Source organism: Cebus imitator, unplaced genomic scaffold (genome assembly GCF_001604975.1).
Source record: "Cebus imitator isolate Cc_AM_T3 unplaced genomic scaffold, Cebus_imitator-1.0 Scaffold541, whole genome shotgun sequence".
Taxonomy (NCBI): Eukaryota; Metazoa; Chordata; class Mammalia; order Primates; family Cebidae; genus Cebus; species Cebus imitator.
In genome coordinates, this window is record NW_016107856.1 from 775179 (window position 1) to 795285 (window position 20107).

The 20107-nt window shown below is 46.2% G+C and overlaps 1 protein-coding gene across 4 annotated transcripts; it reads left to right on the top strand.

The window, feature by feature from the left end:
• The first annotated feature begins 1896 nt into the window (after nt 1-1896).
• On the top strand, nt 1897-17439 carry FCGR2B (Fc fragment of IgG receptor IIb). Of its 4 annotated transcripts, none has more exons than XM_017515114.2 (8): nt 1897-2096; nt 8983-9003; nt 10107-10364; nt 11759-12013; nt 12768-12887; nt 14052-14108; nt 16099-16136; nt 16247-17439. In XM_017515114.2, exons 1-8 carry the CDS (start codon nt 1985-1987, stop codon nt 16331-16333), a joined length of 948 nt encoding a protein of 315 aa, XP_017370603.1. In that variant the 5' UTR covers nt 1897-1984; the 3' UTR covers nt 16334-17439. The 4 variants fall into 4 exon arrangements, with proteins under 4 accessions (XP_017370603.1, XP_017370604.1, XP_017370605.1 ...); XM_017515115.2 differs by having other exon boundaries at nt 10110-10364; XM_017515116.2 differs by lacking the exon at nt 14052-14108 and having other exon boundaries at nt 16247-17436.
• The last annotated feature ends 2668 nt before the right edge of the window (nt 17440-20107 follow it).

A 20107-nucleotide genomic window follows, 5' to 3' on the forward strand; every position in this document is an offset into this window, starting at 1 on the left:
TCACAGTACTGCATTCCAGCCTGGGCCACAGAGTGAGACTCTGGCTAAAAAAACAAAAAACAAAAAACCTCCACGGGTCACTCTTATTTTCACCTTATCTTACATAAAGTGCCGATTTACTGAGAGCAAGGCAATACGTAATTGACTATTCCCCTACCTGCTTCTTTTCCCTTACAACATGTGGATCACCATACTTTCTCTTTCTCCTCTGGCCTGCTTTTTGTCTAAATATTAAAGCCCTCAAATTTATCTTTGGAAAAAGGCACAGACAGACCACCTACTGTTTCTGTGATTCCGTGTTGTCTCCTTCCGGGCATGTCCTTAGCCTTGGCAAAATAAACTTCTAAATTAACTGAGACCTATCTCAGATACCCTTTGTTTTACAGAAAGAATTCATATGCTTACATAGTACCTATTAATTTTGGTTTCTTAGTGTGTTACCTGTATATTGTTGTACGCCTTTGTTTCTAATGGTATTTATAAAGTATTGATGGCAGCTCTTTGGTATCTGATTTCGAGTTAGAAAATATAAAATTTTCACATAAAAATTAGATAAAAGCTGGAGATAGATTTGGGGGAAGGATGGGGCCTGTAGTAAAAGCATGAGTCAGAGTGGGTGGGGCTGTTGAAGGTTTCTGTAGACCACAGAGTGTAAGAACAAGGTTTTATAGTGTCATTTCCTTAAGTTTTACCGCTTGCTTCCTGAGAGGGCATTTGGGAAAGAGTCCCAAGGAAAGGGCCCCAAGAGAGATTCCAGAGAAACTTGTGTTCTGGAGATGTTGAGGGTAAACAAATGGTGATGAGGATGATGACAGAATGCAAGAAAAGGAAACTAGCATTTACCCAACACCCATGATGTACCGATCATTTGCTAACCCTCATATTCGATTTTACTTTCCAAAAACCTGTAGTACTGTCTCTCAACCAGGGGCAATTCGTCCCCTGGGGAACACTTGCCAATATCTAGAGACATTTTTATTTTCACAGCTGGGCTGTAACGGGTAGAACCCAGGGAAGCTGCAGAACATCCTACAATGCTCAGGGAAGGTCCTCACAGTAAGAATAATTTGGCCCAAAATGTCAGTAGTGCTGAAGCTGAAAAACTGTGCTTAAATGGTGGGAGCAGTAATGTTCATTTTTACAGATTTGGAACTTGAAACTCTGAGAAGCCACCTGGCATTCAAACCTAAACTTAACACAGCTCCAAAGCCCATGATCTTTCACCATGCCATTCCAGTGAGAACAGGGATAGAAATGAGGAGGGCAAAAATGACCAAGAGAAAAAACCAGGGCACAGATTGGTGCTCAATAGATCTTTATTGGGATATTCATTGAATGGAAGAATAAATAAGTAAAAGAATGAATGATGGCAGGGGAATAATGAGGATGAGTGTGATCGTTCTATTGCCATCCTGACATACCTCCCTGTCCTTGTCCCACAACCCAAAAGTGAGTCCAAGATTATGATAATAGAGAAAATTAAATGATGGTAGGTGGCCTGGAGCCCCCATGCTCAATTTCAGGAGGAGTCCAGATTCTAGTGCCTGGGTCTCCAAAGGAAAATAGAAATACTAGAAGATTGCTGGTGCATGCTGTCCTCCACCACCCTTTTTCAGGAGGATAGGGACGGAGACAGGAGGTTCTGAGCTGAGTTTTGGTGACCATTTCCTTCTTTCTCCCAGAGACCCAGGCCAGCTGTGGCCTCAGAGGAAGAAGAAGGGAGTTGCTTCCCCAGTTTCTAAAATTTCTGTGAATTTGAACATGGGCTAAGCCAGATTTATTCTGGGAAGCTCTGAATCTTCTAGGAGGGAGCAATTGAGAGGAAAGAGGGTGGAAAGGGAGGAGCCTATGATAAAACAGAACGTTTCTTTTCACTTCCTCTTTCAGACTCCAGAATTTGTTTGCCCTCTGGGGTAGAATCTGCCAAGCTTGGAGAGAAGGCTGTGACTGCTGTGCTGTGGGCGCCAGCTCACTCCGGGAGGTGATGGAAATCCTGTCATTCTTACCTGTCCTTGCCAGTGAGAGTGACTGGGCTGACTGCAAGTCCCCCCAGACTTGGGGCCACATGCTTCTCTGGACAGCAGTGCTATTCCTAGGTGAGTCAGGGCCCCCAGGAGGGAGAGAGGAGCAGGAACCTCAGTTGGGGCTGAGCCTGGGCAAGGATGCGGGGTGGCATGGGAAGCCTGTCAGCACACCCAGAGGAGGGAAGGCAGGCTGGTGAAGATGAATCCCTGATAATCCTGCTGGCTTTGGAAAGGCATCCAATGTGGCAGAGTTTGGGGTTTTTTCAATGTCTTTTACCCAATCTCACTGAACACCCAGCCTTTTGACGTTCTGTTGCTTCCCACATCAGAACCCGCTCTGAGAAGTCTAGTAACCTACATTCGAATGACAAATGAATGGCCAGAGTGTTTGCCTTCTTTGAAATTTGTGTTTCATAAGAGACCAAATCTTAGGCAGTAGGTCCAGTGCTGCCTTAGATAAAGGGTAGGGAGGAAGTTATAAGATGCATTTTTTGGAAGGAGGTGACGGTGGCCATTCTCTGTGCCCCTGAAACCACTTCATGCAGCAGAAGCCCATTGTCTTCATGTGTTAAGGATATTCCCCTGGGCAGAAGCACAGGGAGATCTGGGTTATCGGGGGAACAGGGGCTCTGAGAATACACAAACATGGGTAAGTCCGGAGTCATCTGCTGCGGGACCAGAGAAATCATGCATGCTTCTTTTTACTACACAGACCATAAAGGGGAGATCCTGAATCTGATCAGCAAGAAAGCCAGGGTCTTAGACCAACATGGAGGGCATTTTTCTGACCATGTTCTCAGTTGCTGGGCAGGGGACAGGGACTGATCATGCTGGATGGTTGGAAAAGCCTAGGGGAGGCCAGGCAGGGAGACCTATTGCCAGGACTATCTCTCCAGGCTCAATTCCTGGGGCTTCCACCCTCACATCCCAGAGGACAGCATACTGCCACTTATCCAAGTCGTGTGCTATGATTGCTAGTGAAATCTGATCAGCTCTGGGGGCCCTCGGCTCTTGGCCATCAATGCAAGATGATACTGTGCTGCAGGAGGCAGAGGTCAGGAAGACAGAGTATTCCCCTGCAAATGGGATGGGATGGATTAGAGTAGAGGAGAAGGTAGAGTGAACTACCTCATTTTTCATATGGGATGCCCAGGCATAGAGAAGTGATGCACTTCTCTATCTCTGCTACTAGTGCCGCCGATGTGCCAGCCACCTGGGCAAGACTCCTGGGAAAGATCTTTGGCATTTTCTTCCATTTCCCTTTTGCTAAGTCATCAAAGATTTACCCCATTTTTCTCCATTCTTATGGGGGCTTCCACATTTAGGTCTTCATCACTTGATAACTCAATGTTTATAGCACCCTCTGATGGAGTCTTGATTGCTCCCGTCTCCCCTCCCCTGCATCCATGCCGTACACGAAGGCCATGGCATCTTCAGGTCCAGCTATGGCTGTGTCAGTGCACTTCATACATGCCTTCCGTGCTGCTCCCTTGCCTACTGCAAAAACTCTAATTCTCCCCTGCTGACGGTATTCCCTATTGCACCGCAAATGGATCTTCTACGGCCAGGCAGTATGTACACTGCACTTCCTGTTTTTACCACCTTTGCTCCTGCTGATTCTCCAAATTCTATGTGTAGGCACTGTTCTAGGACTTAGAGACTTATCAGTGAACATGACCGACAGCTTTCCTGACTGGAAGTACAGGTCAATGTACTTATTGTGAAGCAATACGTATATCGGGTAGGAACATATTTGGTATTTATTAATATTTAATAAATATGGAATGGATAAATAGTGACTTCTTCCTCCTTTCTTCATCATTTTCTTTTTCTCTCTCTCTCTTCCTCTTCCTCCTCTTCCTTCTGACCCGCTCTCTCACCACACCACCCCTCCTGCCAATCCTATGTACTCAGGTTTTTAGGTACTACTTCTAAGTCAATAACTCCTAAACCTATTTCTTTTGCTTGCTTCTGTCAAGTATAATTTTATATTTCTACTGATGATTGGGCACCTCTAAAATGATTCACCAGCCCAAAAACAAAACATATTCAAAATCCAACTTATCATGTTCTCCTTACAAATGTTTTTCTTCCTCTGCATTTGTATTTGCCTAAGCACAGCCACCCTTTTCCTAGTTATCCAACTTAAATCACCCCCATCCTCTATTAGATGCCAACTTCTCTCTGCCACTTAAACTTCTTTTGCATCTGTTTCCTCTTCTTCACTTCCTATTGTCAATTCAACTTTGGGCTCCCTTATCTCCCACCAGTGAATGATTGCCAGAGCAATGGCACATAAAATTAAATGGCGACTGCTGTCTTTGAATTTATATTCTACTGAGGGATATAAACAATAAGTAAACAAACAAAAAGGCATAAGTACAAATTGAAAAGGGCTATGAAGATGTAAACAGTGTATTGTGATAAGATTAGTTGTGGGACAACAAGAGAGCAGCCTACTTTAAACAGAATGTTATGCAATTTTCTGAGGCGGTAACATTTAAGCTGACACTTTCAACACGGTAAGGATTTAGCCATTTGATGATCAGGGACACATTTCAGGGTAGAGGAATTGGCATACAGAAAAGCCCCAAATTTGAACAATGTCAGGAGGGCCAGCGTTAATGGAGCTCAACGAGTATCGAAGAGGGATCTGAGGTGAGGCTGGAGAGGTGAGCACGGACCCCATTGGGTAGGGCTTATAGGCCATTTCCATTTCATTTTAAGAGCAAAGAAAGGCAACTAGAGGCTTGTAAGCCGGGGAGTGACATCATCTGTTTCTTTTTTTTTTTTTTTTGAGGAACTAACTTCTTTGTGGAAAACGTATTGTAGAGGAAACATAAGAAGTGAGGGGACAAATTGAGATATGGGAAAAAGCTAATGGTGACCTAACCTGAGCCGTCACGGCTATAATGGGGGTGAAGAGAAGTTAGTGGGTTCAAGGTCTAAGTTGGAAGGAGAATCAACAAGAATTCCTGGTGTGGAAGGGGCGGGTTTTGGGGAGACACGTTAAAAGATGGCTTGCAGGTTTCTGGCCTGTGTAGCTGGGTGGATAGTGAAGACAGACATTGACATGCGGAAGACTGGGAGAGAAACAGAATGTGTCCAGTTGATATGAAAACACAAAACCATTGGTGATTTTGACAAGAAAAGTTCTAGAGGACTGCTGAGGGCTGAGTCCATATTGTAGAGAATTAGTGAATGGGAGGAGAAGAAATGAGGACAGCCTATGTAAGAAAAACAATGGAGAAGTTTAGTTGTGAAAGAGACGAGAGAGGTCTGGCACGATGGCTCCAGCCTGTAATCCCAGCACTTTGGGAGGCCAAGGTGGGTGGATCACTTGAGGTCAGGGGTTCAAGACCAGCTTGGCCAACATGGTGAAACACCATCCCTACTAAAAATACAAAAATTAGCTGGGCGTGGTGGTACACACTTGTAATCCCAGCTGCTCTGGAGGCTGACGCAGGAGAGTCACTTGAACCTAGGAGGTGGAGGTTGCAGTCAGTTGAGATCATTTCACTGCACTCCAGCCTGGGTGACAGAGTGAGACTTCATCTTTAAAAAAAAAAAGGACAAGAGAAACGAGGCAGTACCTGGAATTGTCAAGGAACAGTTTTTTTGTTTTTAATGGAAGATACTAAAATAAATTTACCATTGATGGGAAGATCCGGCTAAGAGGAAGTAACTGGTGATGCAGAAGAAAAAGTAAATAACAGAGAGGGAAATCCTTGAGAGGATTGAAGGGAATGGGGTCAGCGTACTTGCGCTGAGACTGACCGTAGGCAGGGGGAGAGGTACTTTCTCTCTCAGGAAGAGACACTGCATCTGTCTCAGGAAGAGGTGCAGATAGACTGGTAGATTTAGTCAGGGGATGACGTGAGATCTTCCGTGTAACCTCTTTTGTTTTCTCTGTGAAATATGAGGAAAGGCAAAAAGCTAAAAATGAGAGGGGCTGGAGGCAGAGGGTGGGACGGGAAAGTTTGGGGAATGAGGAAAAGATGAACGTCACTACTCAGAGTAGCAGAGCAAATTTCTTGGAGGAAAGTGCCACAATGGCAGCTCTGTGTCCTTTCGAATGCCGTGATCGTAAATTTACTGCGTCAACAATTTGCCTTCTTGTCTGGTAATCTCAGTAACACGCAGCTGAGCAAGTAAAGGCATGGAGAGTACAGGTGCATTTGGTGGAGACAGAGAAAGGCAAGGAGGTTAAGGGGATTAGCAAAGAGGTAATTATAATGATGCCTCACGGAACTCAAGCTAGATGGGGGTGGGTGGGAGGTGCAGGCAAACATGGGCTCAAGGATAGACAGTGGTAAGACGGATGCTTCGGGGTTCTTGATACGGTCAAAGATTATTTGGTGAGCTGTACTTGAGAAAAGAACGTTCATCTCCAAAGAAAGTAAATTTACTAATTATGAGTAGTTCAAGTTATGAAGAGGCCAGATGTTTGATAGATTATCCACATCTTCTGCATCACTGCAGTCATCTCTCTTTTTTTTTTTTTCTCTGACCTCATTCTTCCATCACAATTAGTTTCTTTCTTAATTAATCTCTCTGGAATTTACCCTGTTCCAATCTATTTGGCACTGCACTTTCAGCTCCAATTTGAAAATTCTAAGTGACTTGCCAATGTATACTGAACCAAGGAGTGAACTTATAAAAAATTAACTTAAATTTATTTGAAATTCACCATGTGCCATTTGGCTCACTATATGCCTTATCTGTATTATCTCATTTAATCCTTACAATAAGCCTATGAAATAGATACTGCTGTCATTTTCATTTACAAGCAAGAAAACTGAAGCAGAGAAAAAGTTAAATAATTTGTGAAAGGTCACTTAGCATTAATGGAGTCAGCATTTAAACTCAGTATGTGCTTTTTCCCCACTGTCACACCACCTGGCACTAGGAGCCCTCCAGAGTATGACTTCTACCTTCCTTTCCTGCTTAGTCCCTTATTATTGGAAATGCTTGAGGAGAGACCAGAAATCAAGTAGAAGCTAGGCTGCAACTTGCTGGGAATGTTGCCAAGTACCTGCAGCTCCTTCCCATTGAATACCTCTTCCCTCTCTGCTGAAATCCTAACAGACCTGGAAGGTCCATGATGAACCTGGAAGGTCCCATCTTCTCTGTGGGATTTCCCTCCTTACGAACCCCAAACCCTCCCAAACACAGAGCTCTGGGATCTTTTCTTTCTCTAAACTTCCATAGCATTTTATCCATATTCCTCTAACGGCATTAAGTGCATCTCTTTGACATCAGATTACACATGTGCTTATCTCCACCGTTAGAGTGTTGTCCTCAGTGGGGGTAGAGACTTACTTTATTTTCCCTTAGGTGGACTCAGCGTGCATTGCAGGACAGTAGGAAGCCAGTTCAGGATTTGTTGATTAATGTTGGGTTGCAAAGGAAGGAAGTGATTGGTCCAAGTGTGTATAGTGTATATATTGAGACATGGGAGCATCGGGACCAGAATCCAGCTCTCTAAACTTTGAAGCCAACACTCTCTCCACGTTGCCCCCTTCTCACCCCTTGGTCTGCTTCCATTTCCTTCCATGCTTTTGTCCCTGAAAACATACTTGCACCTAGAAGCTTCTTGACTTTCTCTTAGCCCAGATGCAAGAGAAAACCCTCAGCAATGGACAAACGAACACACACACACACACACACACACACACACACACACACGGCTCTGATTCACCTAAAAACCCAGCTTTGCTTCTTTACCCAATAATAGTACTCACAAATCTTTACCCACCAGGCCCACACTTTGCCTCCACTAGGGAAGTTCTTTTCTTCACTCAGTGGCATCCCCTTCCCCCACATGAAGTCACAGATCTTGTGTCCTTTTGCAGTCTCTTCCTCCTTGTATTAGATATTTCTAAAAGCAAAAACCTGGAAGACCTAAATGCCAAGCAATAGGGTTGTTAAATAGATCACAGGAGAGCCAAATAGTAGGATATAGTGCAGCCATTTAAAAAGACAACATGGGCGGGGCGCAGTGGCTCATGCCTATAATCCCGGAACTTTGGGAGGCCGAGGTGGGCAGATCACTTGAGGTCAGGAGTTCGACACCAGCCTGGCCAACATGGTGAAACCTGTCTCTATATGTAAAAATACAAAACTTAGCCAGGTGGGTGGTGCAGGTTTCTAATCCCAGTTCTTGGGAGGCTGAGGCAGGCGAATTGCTTGAACCTGGGAGGCAGAGGTTGCAGTGAGCTGAGATTGCACCACTACACTCCAGCCTGGGTGACAGAGTGAGACCCTATTCTTCCAGCCCCTCCCCGACAAAAATAAATAAAATAAAACAAAATGACAACATAGAAACAGATAGTAGAACTTGCACTGCTCAGTGAAAAATCAGGTTAGAGAACAGTTTTTAGAATATGTCTTCATTTGCTACTTATGTATGTATGTGAACAGCGTGTGTGTGTGTGTGTGTGTGTGTGTGTGTGTGAGATCACAGAAAAAAATCCAACAGGATATATGCCAAGGTGACAATATTTTGCTCCTGTGTATTTTCTATTTTTCTGCAATGATCATGCATCATCTGTGCAATCTCTACCCCCTCCCAACAAAATAACAAATCTTGCTCTCAGGATAAACTCCAGGAAAATTATTTATGCTGATGCATAAATCATATGTAAAGCCCAACAGAGACCTCTTTCCAGAGGTATTTTTTATTTTAATCAGTCAAGAGGGGTAAGCCAAAGGAAAATGTCACAAAACAGGTGGATGGGGGTGTTATATAATTTTATTTCATTTTCGTATGCTATTGGGAAGGTGTTCTCAGTTCTTCTGAAACTGCAGCTCATCCAGGCAGTCCCAGGGGATATGGGGTGAGGGCCGTGCTGTAGGTGAAGGGTGCCCTGGGCCTGGGCAGTCTCTGGGCCAAAGTGGGGGCAGGTGTCAGTTCGGACGCTCCACTGTGGGCTGATCTTTGCTTTCTGTCTTACAGCTCCTGTTGCTGGGACACCTGGTAAGTACTCCACCCACAGCCTCTCCTTCCCCCGGCCCCCCTTTTCCTCTCCTGCCAGTGGCCTGTCTGGAGGTGCTCTAAATGCACCAGCAACTGAGCCCAGTACCAAGTCAGGGCCAGGAAAGGGCAATTGCTCCTGAAAGATCTCCTGCTCCCTCTTCTGCTTTCCTGCTTCCTTTCCCTCCTTCCATGGAGGCAAGTGGTAGGTAGCCATGGGGAAGTTGTCACAGAAAATGAGAACTCTGACCTCTCTCTCAACTGCCTGCTGCTGTCCAAATAAAACAAAGAGCTTCCTCTCCCCAAATAAAATTCAGGCACATGCAAAATCACGTGGCCTTCATATGTTGTCTCCCTGTGTTGCTAAATCCTCTACTGTACATGTCTCTGAGAGCGTCAAGACCTGTTGCCTGGCAGACAGCGGTCTCTGCATACCTCTGGCTACACTTTGCTGGCCACTTTTGTGTTTGTGCCACTCAGCCTCCATCACCCCAGGACTGGCCTTCCAGCTTTTCTCCCTCTCTCTTTATCCTTCTGAGGCCAGAGAGGCTCGACCATGCTTGGGTGTGAGGACAGACCATCTTGACCTCTTTTTAAAAGGATGCAGAATGACATTAGGTCAGAACAGAAACCTAATATCTGACTCCCATGCCTGCCATCTCCACCAGACCCCCCACTTATCTTCAGCCAGCCCAGGAGAAAAGTTACCCACTAGTATCCAAATGCCTCTGTTTATCAGGGAGAAAAGTTAGTCTCAAAAGAGGATGTATGCATGGGGTGTGTGTGTGTGTGGCGGTGGGGGAGGTTGGTGGGAGAGAGCAGGAACTGGTGAGGATACCTCTTGGTGAAGTATGTGTGTTTCTAGGGTGTTTCTCTTGCCCGCTCCGTCCCTTTTCCCTGTTGCCCAGTCTGAGTCCCTGGGTTCCCTGGGGCCCTGTGGTGGGATGTATGAGCAAAAGCAACTGCCTTCAGTTGCAGAACCATTCTGGACCTGACTCAGGTTGTGGTGCCCCCAGTAAGACCACAGGTGCTTCTTTGAGATTCAGGGCCTGCTCAGGCTCTTGGGCTCCCTGTTCCTCATGCTACCTCCTTTCTCTGCCTCTCAGCAGCTTCCCCGAAGGCTGTGCTGAAGCTCGAGCCCCCCTGGATCAACGTGCTCCAGGAGGACTCTGTGACTCTGACGTGCCAGGGGGCTCACAGCCCTGAGAGTGACTCCACTCAGTGGTTCCACAGTGGAAATCTCATCCCCACCCAAAAGCAGCCCAGCTACACCTTCAAGGCCAACAACAATGACAGCGGGGAATACAGGTGTCAGACTGGCCGGACCAGTCTCAGTGACCCCGTGCATCTGACTGTGCTTTCCGGTCAGTGGAGGAAGGCCCTGGGGTGGACCTGGGAGGGCCAGGACGGATGAAATCTGTTTACAGGCAAAGGTTGACAGGAAAGGGGGGTGGCCTGCTTCGTGGGAAGCATTGCTGTGAGTTGCTCACATGCTTCCCATTTCTCCCACCTCCTTTGCTTAGCATGCATGCTGGGGGTGCATATTCCTCAAAATTTCCTCAGCAAATATCAGTGGTGGTTTTTGCCTCAGTCCTGATTGAACAGAAGATGGTGACAAGGCCACAAACAGGCAGCCAAGTGTGAGCGAAGCAGAAGGAAATCCCTACTGCATAAAGCCCATTTCCATTTTAATGGCAGAATTGAAAAGCACACACAGACCACCACTGCATCCTAGCCCTGGAAATGACTCACTACACAAACTTGAATTCATTTAACTCTTGTGTTTCTGTTTCCTCACCTGCTCCTTGGGGACCAAACGCCTCTCGTTTCCCTGCCCCCAGGGAATCCCCACCCTCTGTGCCCCTTCTCTACGTTCTCACGGTGCTGGGTGTTCTTCTCTTTCTCTTCCACCAGCCTGTGGGCAACCTGAGGTGAAAGTTCTGTCTTATCCATCTTTGGATTTCCAGCACCTGAAACTGGGGAGGGCTTAATAAATATTTTGCTGGAGAGGTTGATGATCTTACAAAGCTCCCAATGAAAAGTGGCTCTCTGTAAAGCAAAGTTACAATGAGATGATGATGAACATTTTCCTTGTTACTTTTCACTTAGTCCTCTCTCTTCACCTGAATAGCAAATTTTCTTCAAAAGTACACAGCACACGAATGACCCACTGGTGACACTGCTGCCTTTAGACAAAGACCCCGCTGGAGAGAAGCTCCACATTTATGAATATTCCCCAAGTAAATTTATCAAGTAGCATTCATTAGGTCACATTTGTTGCAGGTTCGTGACTCTACTGTCCACAAAGGCATGTCATCCTGATATGCAGTCTCCTGGGTCTGCATATCAGGAGGGATATGCAGATTTCTCCTTCCCTCCCTGACATGGAAGAGATGGCACCTTAGGGTCTCTCGTGTTCTTCCTGCAGAGCCTGCTGGGCAGGACAGGCCTGCAGCTGCCTTCCTGGGAGAAGGAGGAAATGAGTGTGTCCTGAACACCTATTATGTGCTAGGGGCTATTGTAGATATATGACATTATTGTGCCATTTTCACAAATGAGGAAACTGAGGCTCAGAAGACTTAATTTGCCCAAGATTACAGAGTTCATAAATGATAGAGCCAGCATTAGAGTCCAGGACTGTCTGATTTCAAACCTGATCTGTTCCCTCTGCCTATCATGTCCCACCAGTGAGGAAGGTCTCGGTCTCACAGCTAAGCGAAGACCTCCTGGGTCCTCTAGGTTTTTTTCCATCTTTCAGAGTGGCTGGCGATCCAGACCCCTAGGCTGGAGTTCCAGGAGGGAGAAACCATCATGCTGAGGTGCCATAGCTGGAAAGACAAGCCTCTGGTCAAAGTCACATTCTTCCAGAATGGAAAATCCAAGAAATTTTCCCGTTTAGACACAAGCTTTGCCATCCCACAAGCAAACCACAGTCACAGTGGTGATTACCACTGCACAGGAACCGTAGGCCACACGCTGCGCTCTTCCAAGCCTGTGACCATCACTGTCCAAGGTATGGGGAGTCTGCCAAGATGTAGGGAGAGAGAGGAGGGGATGGACAGGGCTAAGGTCACATGGGCCTACATGGAGATCTGAGAAAGGCCACAGCAGCAAAATTGGGTGCTGGAGCAAAGGAGGGATGTGGGGAAGACTGGCTAAGTATTGGCCAGGAGTAGGGGTAGGAGCTTGGAGCCCTCAGCATCCAGTGATAGGTGGCCAGGCTGTTGTTCCACTTTGAAATGCAGGCCCCAGACTAAAGATGGCAGCGAAGCAGAGTTCTGTCATTGATGCAGAGGGTCCCTAAGCTCCCTGGGCATTCTTAAGAGCTGAGTTTCCCCTCGTTTATTCTCATGGCTCACGGTATAGCCATTCACTCCAGAAGCCTGGCATGTCGTGGGCTGTTCAAGGCTGTGCTCCATAGAGAAATGATGCCTCCAGCTATGGGAAGCTATGGGGCCACTCTCCCCACTGCCTCGGAGGACTCAGCTCTCCACTGCCCCTCAGGGCTAAGGGGAGCCCTTCCCTCTGCTCCTGCCCACTCGCTAATGTGCATTAATTAGTTTGGTGGAGAAACCTGGGTAGGGAGGAGGCACAAGTCCAGCCACGGAAACCCCGTGCGGATGAGGCTGGGGTTGTAGTGAGTGCTGCACAGGTGAGTGACTCAGACACAGAAGAGCTTTGGGTGACAAGCACTAGAGGAGGAGGAAGGTGGGACAAGGAGAGTACTGCCCATCCTAAGTACTCTCTGCCCGTCCTGTCTTCCCTAGTGCCCAGCATGAGCTCTCCGTTGATGGGGATCATTGCAGCTGTGGTCGCTGGGATTGCTGTAGTGGCCGTTGTTGCTGCTGTAGTGGCCTTGATCTACTGCAGGAAAAAGCGGATTTCAGGTTTGTAGCTCCTCCTGGTCCCTTTTGTTATCAGTTTCCACGTGTCCCAGGCCTTAAACCCAAACATTTCCAGAGTCCCTCTTTTTGGGCTAGATACACATTCAGATCTAGGCCCATGTTGTATTATAGCCACTCATTCATTTATCAGATCATTCATTTGACAAGACTTGAACAAACTGGCTTATGTGTCAGCCAACGTGTGAGACATGGTGGGTGATGCCAAGATGAAGTCCAGTCCCTGCTCTTGGGGAGTTCTCAGCATTGTTGAGGAAGACAGAAGTACAACTACGTCATTGTAATAAGATGGGATAAGAACAATGATAGGGACATGAAAAGCCTAGGATAGGAGTACAGAAGAGGCTTCATAGCCCAGCAAGTTGAAGAAGGTCTAGGGGGAGCAGCGTCGTGTGGTGATGGCGTGTGCACGTAGTGGGGCTGGACTGCCTGGTTCAAATCTAGTTCCACGGTGTACCAGCTGCATGACCCAGGTGAGCCTCTCCACCTCTCTGTGCCTCAGTTGTCTCATGTGGAAACTGGGGACACTAACAGGACTCACCTCACAGGATTGCCATGGGGATGAATGAGTGCCTGGCAGGCAGTAACAGCACACAAACAGGAGCTGCGGCCATTATGGAGGAGGTGGTGTGAGAGGGCAGCGCTTGGCTAGGAAGGAGGACTCTCTAGGCACGGGGCCAAGGCAGGGACTCAGGCTGGGTGCGGCTCATATGGGGGTCGAGGAGGGAGTAGAGAGGGTGCTGCAAGCTGCTGAGAAAGAGAAATAATCCCACTAACACCTCACAAAGCACTTCGCAATCGGTTCATAGCCAGGACCTCAGTTACTGATGATAAGTAAATACAAAGAAATAGAGAGAGACTGAGACACAGGGGTGTTTTTAAAAGGCAGAGCAAGCCTCAGACAGATGCCATACTATGGCCTTTCTCACACTCCTGGGTGTCCCCACGGATGAGCTGAATTCTGTCTCCGGACCAGCCCTTTTCCGGGTGGGAGCAGTCCCTGAGCAGGGGAGCTGGGGGTGGGAGGACAGGAGCATCTGCCGGAGGGAAGTCCTGAGCTGGTCCCATCTAATCCTGGCCTGGGTCATTGGTCCTGAGGACTCAGACCCCACCCCATAACCATACTAACCTCCTGTGTGCCCCTCCCAGCTCTCCCAGGAAACCCTGAGCGCAGGGAAATGGGAGAGACCCTCCCTGAGAAACCAGGTGAGTACAGCGTTGTCTCAGGGATTTGGTGATGCTTCACCAGGGCTGCTGGCTGGACTGGAGCCAGCAAGAAAGCGCTTGTGTGAGTTCAGCTGGGAGCCAGGGAGGGAGCAGCGGTGTGGGGGTGGCCGGGGCTCGAATCACTTGGTCAGCTCTGAGTCTAACTCCCGGGCCTGAGGAGGACCTCAGTGGAGATGAGAAGTGAAACATCAGTCCCAGATACAGAGGAGAGGGCTATGTCCAAATTTCTGGGGATATTCCAGAGCAGGAAATCAGAGATACTTTGGTCTTTCTGAGGAGCTTTGGCAGAGCTGGGAAAGGAGAGGGCTAGGGGCTATAGAGCTGAGACCAATCGGATGTGGGAGGCAGGAGTCTAAGGGGGAAAAGGAGGAGGCCTGAAAACCCTTCCATCTGCTGAGGAGTCTGCCTCTGTGGAAGGATGGGGCAGAGTGGCCAGGCTCAGCTCCCTGTGGAACACTAAGAGGGGATTTGGGCTTGAGAAAATTCTGGGGGACTAGGAGCACTAGTGGGCTCTAACCTACAGGCAAAGCTCGGTTCCGATGCCCACGCACTCAAGGTTGATTGAATTTTGGCCTGGTTCTGTCCCCCTCACACATTGGAGCCTTGAGCAAGATAGTCTCCCTGATGGGGTTCGGTCTCCTCACTGGGGATATGAGTGGGTGGCCGGGGTGACCTCTCAGCCCTTCTAGGTCTGACACTGTGAGAGCCAGGGGCTATCGAAGCCCTGGCCCAGGTGGGAGTGTGTAAAGGAACAGGAGGATGCCAGGCAACTTCCAGACTGTGGTTAAAGTCAGAGCACAAAGGACGCTGGGGCTTTCTCTGGGAGCCTCCAAGACAGTAGGAACAGGCAGAAAAAAGAGGCCCTGAAACACCCCAACTCAGATGGCTGGAGTATGACTCAGAGCAGAGCCAACAGATTTGAGAGCTTGAGCAAAATAGCACTCTTCCAGCTGTGCTTTCAGCAAGGTCACACGTTCGCTGGCCCGGCCCAGAGGGGATACCAGCCTGCGTTCACACCAGGGCCAAAGCAGATCTGGGAAAAAAAAGAAGTTCAAGCAACTGGATTAGTCGCCTTGATGTGCGGTTCTGTCTATACTGACAGAAGCATGTTTCACAAGGCATTTATGCAGCCAGGCAACGGGGCTGATGATTTCCCAAAAGACAGAGCTGGGTTGCTCGGATTTGGGGGGAATGTATTAGAATGGGAATTCAGAATGTGGTTTGCTGCAGAATTTAGAGCATGGCAACAAATGCTCTCTGTATTCAGGGGGTGAGAGAAGAGACTAGATGCATTGTCTCAGACTCCTCCCAACTTCCTGAGAAATGTGGCTTTCAGATACTGAGGCTGCTTTTCACACTGGCTAAGTCAGTTCATGCCAAAATATGAGGAAATTCTGTGTGTTTCCGACACTAACCAGAGAAAGTCCGTCCTTCCTTCCTTCCTCCCTTTCTCCCTTTCTCCCTTTCTCCCTCACTCTCTCTTCCTTTTTAATGTCACAGAGTACCAAATTTTTCAAGTTCCAACAAAGATGCACTACATTTAGTGGAAATGACTCTCAGCCTTCTCTCCCTGATATGGTCAACAAAAATCTGGACTTTACTTCACTCTGATACTGAACACCAGGCACCCCCCTCCCCACCCCTACCCCCAGCATTTTCCCTAATATCTCAGATTCCAAAGCAGCCTGGTTTGCTTCTAGGAAAGCTCAGCAATTCCATGAAAAGGATGTGGCCCAAGTGACGGCTTTACTTTTTCAGCGTGGCCTGTGGGGAATTCTGTGGCTGGGCTGCCCCAAGTGTGGATCAGTGAGGCCGTATTTGCCCAGGGCTTGGCCTTGAGGCCCGAGACAGGGTCGTGATGCTTGCTTTGGCTGTAGTTTGGGTGCTGGTTTTGCAGCCTCAGCATCAGCACAGGTAGGCCCTCTTCTCCAGTAGTGTTCTGGCTGATATCTCTTCTTTTTGCCCGCAGCCAATCCCACTAATCTTGACGAGGCTAACAAAGTTGGGGTAAGTAATCCCAGCCATCTCACTGTCTCATCTCCCTTGCTGCCTTTTCTATTGCCTTCTTCCCTAGGCTCTCCCTGTGGATCCTCACTGCTGGTTTCTTCCTTCTCTAGGCTGAGAACACAATCACCTATTCACTTCTCATGCACCCAGATGTTCCGGAAGAATTAATAGAGCCTGATGACCCTAACCGTATTTAGTCTCCATTGTCTTGCCCTGGGATTTGAGAAGAAAATCAGAGAGGGAAAGATCTGGTATTTCCTGGCCTAAATTCCCCTTGGGGAGGACAAAGAGATGCTGCCATTCCAAAAGAGAAGAACTCTTCCAGAGTCGTCTACCTGAGTCCGAAGCTCCCTGTCCTGAAAGTCACAGACAGTATCGTCCCAGGTGACCGACTGCCCCTTCTGTGCCTCAGCCCTTCTTGACATCAAGACTTTTCTGTTCCACATCCACATAGCCAATACAATTAATCAAACCACTGCTATTAACAGATTGTAGCAACATGGGAAATGCTTGTTACAGGTGACATGAGAACAATCATGTAAATCTATATGATTTCAGAAATGTTAAAACAGACTAACCTCTACCAACAGATTAAAAGTGATTGTTTCTGGGTGATAAAATTATTGATGATTTTTATTTTATTTTTCTATGAAGATTGTGTATTACTTTTATAATAAAACATTATAAAAACAACATTCTGCTTACTTCTCAAGGCTGTATTGGTTGGAGTGTAGACTGTATTGGCTGGAGTGTAGACTGAACTGCCTGGGGTCTGTTTCTCTTCAGTGATGAGACTCTTAGGAAGGTAGGAATGGATAAGATGTGGGGGAGAGGAGAGATGGGGATTTGGAGTGTAGGGTGCCCCTCTTCTTAAAATAATACAGCCATGCACTGCATAATGATGTCGAGTTCAGCAACAGACTGCATATATCATGGTGATCCCGTGAGTTTATAATATCATATTTCTACTGTATCTTTTCTGTTCATATGTTTAGATATATGAGTACTTACCACTGTGTTACAGTACCTACGGTATTCAGTACAGTAGCATGCTGTACAGGTTTGTAGCCCAGGAGCAATAGGCTATACCATATAGCCTAGGTGTGTAGTAGGCTACACCATTTAGGTTTGTATAAGTACATGCTATGATGTTCACATGACAAAATTGCCTGCATTTCTCAAAATGTATCCCCATATTTCAACAATGCATGATTATACCCTTCTGCCAATGACCTTGTAATCTTGTTTCCATGTCTTCTTCTATTTCCTCCTATGGCAAATAAAGCACTGTTTTGCAACACAAGTTCATAGGAAGGCAAACTTCAGAAGAGCCCTAAGTGGAGATTGCTGACATGTCCCACTCTGCTATTCTCCCAATGTAGTCACCAGAAGGATGTGACCTTCTCAGAGAGGTCATCTCAGGCAGATTAGAAACATGACTGGCAGTCTCCTTGAGGGTTTGGTGAGTGCCCTTGAAGAGGCTTCATTTTCCTGGGACTCTAACACAGTATCATTGTGCAACATTTGTCTTGCATTCAGGACTCAGCCACTTTCTTTGCGGGGTGGTTTCCATGGATTTCTATGATACTTACTTTTTCTGGTCCCACAGTCAGATTTCATATGTACACATTGCTATAGTAGTAAGGGATAGTAATTAAAATTACTGAGTCATTAAGGGCTTACTTTGTGCCAAACTATGTACTTTGGAATTTAGAGAATTTAAGATTATTAGACTTTTATATTTCCTCTTTTGTGAGTTTCCTGTTTATTTATTCTTTATCAATTTTCATAGATACAAGGTATGTCCCTTTATTTATGAATTACATAGTAGTAACTTATTTATTTTTATTTATATGTAAATTATTCACTACACTAATAGTATATTCTTTTTATAAAATTAAGATACAGATAGGCAAAATGAAACAATCAGATCACCCATAAATCCACAAATGCTAATAATTAATGCTAATATTTAAGGATATTAATCCACATTCCTGTCTGGTGGCAGGTGTGTATTTGTGTTTTAAAAACTGGATCATGTCATATATTTTTACATGTTCATAAATACACTCAGGCAAAAATGTATGCTCATTGTCAGCAGGTAAGCCCACATAATACAGAAAGATAAGGAGGAAAAAGTAGAAGTTCCATTTTGTCATCAGTCCCTTCTATCCTATTCCCTTTTCTTTCTTTCTTTCTTAACTTTTTTTTTTTTTTTTAAGAGATGGGGTTATAGACCAGGCTGGAGAGCAGTGGTAGGGTCATGGCTCACTGCAGCCTCAAACTCCTGGGCTCAGGTGATCTTCCCCCGATACCTGGCTAATTTTTAAGCATTTTTTTGGCTTGGCACAGTGGCTCACACCTGTAATCTCAGCACTTTGGGAAGCCAAGGTGGGTGGATCACCTAAGGAGTTCGAGATCAGCCTGGCCAACATGGTAAAACCCCATCTCTACTAAAAATACAAAACTTAGCCAGGCATGGTGGCTCACAACTATAGTCTCAGCTACTTGGGAGGCTGAGGCATGAGAATCACTTGAACTTGGGAGACGAAGGTTGCAGTGAGCCGAGATCATGCCACTGCACTCCAGCCTGGGCCACAGAGTGAGACTCGGTCTCAAAAAAAAAAATTTTTTTTTTGTAGAGACAGGGTTTTGCTGTGTTGCCTAGGCTGATCTCATACTCTGAGCCTCAAGTGATCCTCCCCACTTAGCCTCCCAAGGTGGTGGGATTACAGGTGTGAGCCGCTGTGCCTGGCCTTGACATGCTATTTAAAGTCTGAAACTTGACTCCTGATCCCCAGGGTCAGTTTCTTTACTAATAGTTTTTCAATAAGCTAGCCATTTAGATAGTTGGCTTGATTATGTAGCCAGAGGGGGCATAAAAATCCCTCTGTGAACCTCTGCTTTGAGCTTTCCCATACCCAAGATTCCTTGCATGGATTTTGGTGGTTCAATCCAGACAAACAGTGCAAATAAGGTACAGTGACTATAGGGATGCTGGGGAGCTTGCACGTGGAATCTCTTGGACTCCCAATAATTGCCTAGACTCTCTTTCTTCTGCTATACTTTTAAATAAGCACTTTGTGTGAGCAAGCTCTGCAGAGTTTGATGAGTTCTTTCAAATATCCTCTTCAGTAAGGACATCCCTGACTACCCTTCCCACACAGTTATTACTCTGCTCTTATTTCCTTCTTGGCATCTATCACTATATGTAATTATCTTATGCATTTTTTTTGCTTAAATATTTACTTACATGTCCTAAAATGTAAACTCACTGCGGGCAGGGTGTTTGCATTATTCACTGGTGTATTCCAGAGACTAGAACATGCAATCACTATTACTGAATGAGTTAATGAATGAAACTTTTACTGTTTCTGAGTTATGTGACATGCTTAGGAAGGTCTTCTTCATCCTAAGAGTTCAAAAAGGTAATCCTATATTTATTAATTTCCCTTGAAATCTTATTATCTTTATCTAAAACTCTTAAGTGCTTTAAAAATATTAGATCTTAACTATATCTGGAACTTATTTTTGGATTTGTTGAAAGGTGAGAACCTGACATAATTTTTTCCACATGAAAGTCAGTTGTCCCGATACCCTTTGTTGAATAGTTTAATGATTTGAAATCCTAAGTTTTCACCTAAATTCCCACTTATAGGTCTATTTTTGGCCTCTCTTGTTTGTCTGACAAACCATTCTGTTTGTCTGTTTCTGCATCAATACCACATTTTTAGTTATTGCAACTTTATAGTGTACTCTGATATACAGAAGGTCAAGTTTCCTCTTATTCTTTCGTTTCAAGGTTTTCTTGGCTATTACTGTGCTGCTTCTCTTCCAGATGTACTTAAGAATTCCATAATACCGCCGGGCGCGGTGGCTCAAGCCTGTAATCCCAGCACTTTGGGAGGCCGAGGCGGGTGGATCACGAGGTCAAGAGATCGAGACCATCCTGGTCAACATGGTGAAACCCC